This window comes from Cryptomeria japonica, chromosome 9 (assembly GCF_030272615.1).
Source record: "Cryptomeria japonica chromosome 9, Sugi_1.0, whole genome shotgun sequence".
In the NCBI taxonomy this organism is placed as follows: domain Eukaryota; kingdom Viridiplantae; phylum Streptophyta; class Pinopsida; order Cupressales; family Cupressaceae; genus Cryptomeria; species Cryptomeria japonica.
The window spans coordinates 580,765,459-580,773,374 of record NC_081413.1 but is presented as its reverse complement, the minus strand read 5'-3'; the positions used below and the strand labels follow the sequence as shown (position 1 = coordinate 580,773,374).

At 34.8% G+C, this 7,916-nt stretch overlaps 1 protein-coding gene across 1 annotated transcript; it reads right to left on the bottom strand.

Annotated features, from left to right (window-relative positions):
* Positions 1-7,402: 7,402 nt before the first annotated feature.
* LOC131858520 (uncharacterized) lies at positions 7,403-7,879 on the bottom strand. Its single transcript, XM_059211777.1, has 2 exons — positions 7,866-7,879; positions 7,403-7,778 (listed from the first exon to the last, which is right to left on the bottom strand). The coding sequence occupies exons 1-2, from the start codon at positions 7,877-7,879 to the stop codon at positions 7,403-7,405; spliced, it is 390 nt and encodes a 129-aa protein (XP_059067760.1).
* Between the last annotated feature and the right edge of the window lie 37 nt (positions 7,880-7,916).

Here is a 7,916-nt window from a genome sequence, read left to right as displayed (position 1 = left end):
TTTATAGCTGGGAAGAAAGCTAAAACTCCATAGGACTCAAGTCAGTAGAAAGACTTAGTCTCCCTTGTTGAATCCAATGAAGGCTTCAAGGTGGAGAATGTACCTGAAATATTTCTTATAGGTAAAAATGAGAATAATGAATTACATGTAGTTTCTAAGAGAATGAAGGAATCTGAGGATTAGCTGAAGGAATACTTGTAAAAGTAATTGGGATTACAAGGAAAGGTTAAAGGCCTAGAAATTCAGTTGCCATTTCACCAACGAGAGGGGACATGATTAGACCAACTAGCACAAATAGCCATAGTTGAATTAAAGAAGAAGGAGCCAATCCCTGTTTAGAAGGCTATACTTCCTATGCCACCTTTAATTCCAATAACATTAACTCTTGGGTTTGCATTGAAGGATAAATTAAGATAATTTGATCAATCTAAATAGGAATGGGAGAAAGAGAAGGAAAACACTAAAGCAAAGCATTTGGTTGAAATTAAAGAGAGAGACTCAAAGATAAATAAGTTGATAGTCAAAAAATAGAAACTAGATGATTTAACAACACAATTAGTAAGTTGCAGACCCCACGCTTGAGTTTATGCTTTGTGTTTGCAAGAACATTTTTTTATGATTTTAGATTAGCCAATTAATTAGTGATCTCCCTATTTCCATAGTTACACCATTGAAGTACCCCTGCCCTAATCAATTTCTAATCTCGGTTTGACCTTGGTTAGTTTATCATAATATAATGATTATAGTCGGATGTTTTGATTTTAGTGCATACCTGTTAATGTGGTTTTTACATCAATTTGTATGCAAGTTATTAATTCTCTTATTTCATGTTATTATCTCGGGCTAACACTTTCATTTAAGTATATATATGTATGCATGTATGACTCTTGGTTGCAGGAGATTTTAGGTACAATACCGCATGGGTGCGAGGTTCATCTCCACCTAAATTCGCAGGTTTGAGTGTACCTCTTTGATCCTTAGAGTTTGGATTAGGTGGTCGTAAGACCCTCGTTTGACCATAGTCGTGCTCAAGTGAGCGTCGTCAGTCGTCGTCGGTAATCCCTTTGGTTGGGTATGCGGGTCGTCTATCTATTTGGCTTTCTTGGGTTGCGTGTTTTGTGTGTGGTTAAATCGAGTAATTAATCCTTATTATCTAGTTAGATTTAATGTGTGTTTACGCATTAGTATTTTTGTGGACTAAATTAAATAGGCTCCATTTTTATGTGATCAATCGTTAATTGAGTTGCTCAATTTAGGTTGGTAGCAAGTTCAATTAAATGGTTAATGGTAATGTTAAATTTATTCTGTTTATGCGGTTGGAAAAGAAAGATTTAAATTTAATTGCAATAGAATTAATTTAATCTTGTTGGCTTCTTTGAAATAGAAAGGTTAATTTCAATTATTTGGAAAAATCAATTTTAAATTGAAAAGCAAGTTTAATTTATTGATATAGTTTAAAATAATGTTTTTTGTGATTTATTTTAAATAAAAATTTTAAATCCAAAATAAAAATTTTGGTCAAACTTCTTCCATTTAACCTAGGTTTTTGGAAAAATATGGGAGATTGTTTTTTTTTAGAAATTTTTTTTTTGGAAAATATTTTTGGATGGAAATAATTGGGGGTTTGGGGAGGAGAAGGAATTTCTTGAGCTGGAGAATTGGGCTCTTCTTCAATCTTGCCAAGATTGTTGAGCTAGTTAGGCCTCTGGTTTATTTCATTGGCTTCTTGTTTTAAAGAATTTGTTTTGGATTTTTTAAGAACTCTATTTGTGAAGATTAAAAATCTCATCTATTTGGGGGAAATGAAACAGTAGTAATTTTAATTCCAATCCAATCCCCTCTTGTTCTGTTTCCATTCCAAGTTTAGATTATGGTTGCTTTGGTTGTTTTAGAATCAAAAATAAACTTGAGTTGCCTGTTTACAATAAAAGTTTGTTTAAATTCCAAATTAATGCTTTCTAATTCAAGCTTCAATCAGAGAAATCTGCTTGGGTTTGGATAATAGATGTTAATCCTTATCATTATGCCAGTATGGTATTGTTTTGGAGAGGCTACCCTTCCTAAATCTGGGTATTTGGAAATGTTAGAAACCCATGCTTTCTGAAAATAAAATTAAAATTTAAAGTCTCTGGGAGATTGTTTTTTTTTACTGTATGTTTTTGACAATAAATATTGAAAATAAAAATAAAAAAACAACAAACCCACGTGGCAGGGAAAGCCCCCACCACGTGGGGAGGTAACACGCTACCAAGGGTAGCGGCTGCTACCAATGGTAGCGGTTTGCTACTAAAGGGTAGCAGTGCTACCAATGGTAGCGACCTGCTACCATTTGGTAGCAACGCTGGCAATGATAGCATGAGCTACCATGGGGCCCACATGGGATCCACGTGGAACCCCCCGTTCCCCCCCCTTTTTCCATGTTGTTAAAATATTTTTTTTTTATATATAAAAAAATATATAATATGTTAAATGAAATTTGTGGTTTTAAAATGTATGATTTTTATTAAGTATTAAATTAATATATTTTATTGTTATATATTAATTATTAATTATTAATTAATATATATTTTAGATATATGTTAATGGTGATAATATATATATATATATATATTAATTAATACTTAATTTTTTTTAGTTCTATTATTAATTATTAATTGTTTATATTTTATTAATCGCGGATTAATAAAAATATATGTTAATTAATATTTAATTTTGGTATTTTTATATATGCGTAAGGAAATAATTTGTTAATTTGGGAACAAATTATTTATAATTGGTTTCTTTAAATATATATTTCCTTGATCTGTATAGTGTAACTTGGTTCTAGAAAAGACGAATTTGGAGAGATTGTTTCCGAACCAGTATGTCAATGATGTTTTAATTGAAGATTAAATAGCATATTTATTCGGTTAATGTTAATTTAAATATATTCATGTGAACTTGGTTTAAAACTCATAATGATGCATTTATGTATGTTCGATGCAAATGAAATTTAGAGAGTTAGAATACCAAGAACAACCTGTACCTAGATGAGGTAGATAACTACAATCTAACTTAGATCATTTAGAAAACTTGATCGACATTTAAATATTTAAATCAATATGGGAAAAGATTGTCTTTTCCGATTATTGCCTTTGCAAGTTTTAATTTTTGTATTCGCTTTTGCTTAAGTAATGGCAAGCTTTGATTTGTTGATTGGACCCTGTCGTATGGTTGATTTGGGTACCTGTTTCTGTCATCGGTCTCAAGTTTGACTATTGTTTAGTGGTAGTGTTGTAATTGGTCATATCTTTTATGCAGGTGTTGAATGATGATTTGTGGTTGACCATAGTTGGTTAGGTCTCTAGTTAGAGTATCGTCTGTCAGTGCACCTCATATGAAGTCATGTTTGACTTAATGGTTGTTCCCTCCATTTTGAACTCCATTTGCTTGACCATGTGTATTCCTTGGTTTTTGAGTTTGTTTGAGTATAGTCTAGTGTTGTATGGGAAAGTGGCTTTCGCTTGGGGGCCGTGACCCAAAGTGGTTGCTGGGTAACCCATTGAAAGTGTGTCTAATAAGTGATAACCTAATAGTATATTAGATGTGTTAGTTAATGAATCACTAAGTAAGATAATTGTGCCTCACACATGGGATGGGTGCTAACACAAACTCGACATGCTATGAGAAGGCCTGAGATGGCAAACCATCATTCTTGTCCTCATGAAAGGATGTGTGGGTCCACATGAGGTTTGGATGGGCCAGAGGTTCGGATTAGGTTGCTAGGGTAACCCAATGTATGGGGCCGAAACCTATGAAGACCTGCCATGGTAACCATACCAGGTTGTGTGATGACACTTGTCCCCTACGTTTGCTTGTGTGTTGTTGTACTGTCTTGACAGGAGCAATTTTGTGGAGTCGTCCTATTTCTTAAGCCCTTGTGAGTACCTGGTTTCATGCTATACCTTGGGTTGCGATGACTTAGTTTTGCGAATGCTCCAGTGGACCTTTGTATTAGATTCGATTATGTTCAACTGGATCCTTTCCTTTTTAGGGATCGTTTATGTATTTATTGACCGAGGTGGTCGTTTGTATATTGGTTATGTTTCGCCTTGATGACAAGATTGTAAATAATGTGAACCTCATGTATTCTTAACTTTATTAATTATCAGAGGGGTCTTGCAGTTGAACAGACCCAAAGATGTAGCCCTCTAGGGGTGAACTTCGAGATCAATTTGGTGTTATGTGATGCTTTTGTTCTTATGTTTCATGTTTAGTGTTAGCATGTATGGATGACATTTTGATAGAATGTATAAGTGGATTGGATGAGATTTATTGCAAATGCATGTATGCAATCGTCTTTTTAATGCAGTAAATTGGATCATGAAAGAGTGTAGTTTAGAATAATGAAATATATTCAATTATGGTTAAGGAAATTAAGTATGCATTCAAAGATCTCATTAGTTTATGATGAAATTGTAGTGTGTTATAAAATTAGATGCATGGCTTATTTTTTTAATGAAAGCTTGAACGTAAGGTATGAATAAATCTTAATGGATGAACATTATCATGTGATTTATATTTTCATCTTCTGAAAGAAATTATCCTTGTTTAAGAATTATCTCGTTATAAGATAATCAGCTTATTGGATTTATTAGTGTGAGTTAAGTGAATTGTGGAATTAAGTAATCACATTGGGAAACCCTGTAGATGTTAGTTGATGTCTTCTGCTATGTAATCTGAACTTTGATATCTCATTGTATCATTACATTGTATATAACTTAAATTTTTTTTTTATTGCACTCTATTCTTGTGTTTGGCTTAATCCCTTCGGGGTTTCCTAGTAGGGCATTACAACCATGCTCATTTTGACCACCTACCAAAGAGTTGCTCCAAAAATGGAAGATCAATTGTGTGAGTTCTATCTACACAATCTAGTTGTTCCTTATAACATTGCATGAAATCCCCTAATGTATGTAATCAATGTTCAAATCAAATCTCTTGCATCACACACGAGGAATGAACATCAATGAGAGATATTACTCTAAAAATACCAAGAAAGAGAGACATCAATTCCTCTTCGTGTAAGAGTAGAGGCCACTTATTTTAATGATGTTGTAGATGAGTGGATATGGCTAATCAGTAACCCATGAGTGACCAAAATAATCCTCAAATAATCTAGTTGTTCCTTATAACATTGCATGAAATCCCCTAATGTATGTAATCAATGTTCAAATCAAATCTCTTGCATCATACATGAGGAATGAACATCAACAAGAGATACTACTCTAAAAATACCAAGAAAGAGAGACATCCTCTTCGTGTAAGAGTAGAGGCCACGTATTTTAATGATGTTGTAGATGAGTGGATAGGGCTAATCAGTAACCCACGAGTGACCAAAAAAATCCTCAAATGTATGAAGGAATATTACAAGAGATTTAAATAATTGTTCACAACACTAGGTAGAGAGGCATTATGATTTTGCTAGAGTAGATGGAATGAGCTCACTCCAGAATTGAAGAAGAAAGAACCCCATTCTATTTATAACTACATTGCAACAAATTCCATGACAGGTAGATATATCATAGAATCAATGAACACTCACACTACTTGGGTTCCCCTTTTAATATGCTATTATGTGACAAAGATCTAGTGGGATGTGCATTCTTTTGCCTCGTGAAACTACAAATGTTTGCTAGCATTATGAAGTCGTAAACAAAAGCCAATAACATCTTGCCATATTTTCGATTAGTTAGATTTTAAGCACATTTTTATTCTCAATCTTCTCAATCCTTCAAAACAAGCAAAAGATGATTTCTAATTCATAAAAAAAGAGATTTTAATCACTTATTAAAGCCAACCCCCTCCATTATAATTCCATAATAGAAATTAATAAAAACAAACAAAAAATGCCACTAAATTTCAAAATTTCAATCAAATACTATAAATCAATTATTTAATTTTTTATTTAAAAAAACTAACTTTAAAATGAGATTAATTTCTAATTTATATATTAAAAGATGAATCCAATGATAGTCTTACGAGAGATTAATAAAGTTCAATTATTATTTTTATAATGTAAAATAACCCTTTATTTTTTATTTAAAAAATCCATATATTTTTTTTTGATCGTTAATTTTGATATATTGATTTTCAAAAAAGAGCTACATTCTTTCGAGGCCATTCAGATTTCAACATCAACCCAAATTTGCACTCCAAACCTACTATGAAGTGTTCCAGCTAAAATAGAAATAAAAATAGTACTGTGCATTCTTGCACTGAATATTACAGTCATCCCCATATATATATATATATATATATATATATATATATATTAAAACCAATAAAGAGCAGAAAGCAAAAAAATAGATTTTTAGCATTGTGGCCACTCAGTCAGAATTGCTCTGGTTCGGCTTCTTCTCCTCCTCATCTGCAATGTCTGCTAGAGCTTTCCCTTTGGCTGCTTCAGTCTTCATCTTCGGGATGCAATCCAAGTTCCCGAAATCTGGGTCTCCTTCAAGGCTTGCTAGGAACTGGACCGCCCTCCCTTCCTCGAACCGATCACGCAGTTCTCTTCCCACCTCCATGCGCGCCACCACCTTGAGGGATTTTAGTACCTCATCTGTTCGTATCAGTTTGACAGAGAGCTTCATGGCTTCCCAGCCTATACAAGCTCGCTCCCTGCATTGCTCCTTTAATTGATTCTCTGGCCCTCGGACAAAGGGTAGTATCTCCTCCTCTACATCTCCTTCTCGGATGCGAATTCCGGTCTGGGGAATCACCCATTCCAAGATGGAATCAAGGTTGATCAAGTAGTCCCCGTCAATTAGCTTTTTCATTGTAAGCTTAATTTTCTCCACCTCGAGTTCAAATTCGCAAGCCCAAGCTATTATCAAGGAGTAAACCTCCATATTCGTCCTGTACTTGAAGTGAATGCGCACCAATTCCTCCCCCATCATTAGCCAAGCTGCACTCCACAAGTTTTCTTCCTTGTGTTTGAAAAGTCCTTGCATTCGTTTGTCTGACACCGTTCCCAGAAAAGGGACCAATTTCTTCTCTGTTCTGAGAGTGAAGTTAGTCTCCATTGAACCTGCTCAAAAACTATTAACTCCAAATACTAAACTACAAAGACACAACAAACCCTCATTAATCCGGTTCTTTGATAATACATTGCTCATAAACCAAAATAGTAATTCCTCCGCCGTCGTTTGCAACGAGACATAAATGGAAAAAAATTTCACAACATATTTACTGTCCTCCGCTATTGTCTCGAACAAATACTCTGCGCTTTTGAACTGCCTCATTAATGTGGTGCCTTTGATAGTGAGTACTTGTCCTTACGAGCTGTCTTGCGTGCTTACTAGTTTTTTATGCTTCTCGGATTGCATTAACTCCACTTCCACACTCTGCCATCTCCCTTCCACTACTTGGCCAATTGGCATGTCATGTCACATCCAATATTGGAGAGGAGGTCCGCCACTGCATTGGCACCTCCCCTGACATGGGAGCCCTGAAATTCCTCAAAGGAGTTGAGTTTTTCTCGAATTATCTCCACCCAATGTGATAATTTCCATGACGGGGTGTTAGCCTTCGCTATTGCGTTGATAATCATTTGGGAGTTGCTTTCTAGGTGCAACTTTGATACTTTCATGTTTATGGCCAATTCCGTGGCCATTAGTGCCACCTGTGCCTCAGCGTCATTATTTGTCCCATCCTGCAGTCGTCGAGCACCCTTGAAAATGATGACCCCTTTATCGTTTCTTACGACTACTCCCACTCTTGAGATTCCCGGATTTCCCCTAGATGCCCCATCAAAGTTTAATTTTTATCCACTCCTTAGTTGGCGGTTCCCATTTGACCTCTTCTTTTTCTGAAAGGGGATTAACCATCCGAAACCCATTAACAGGGTAAAAAAACAAAATCCATATTAATTAATT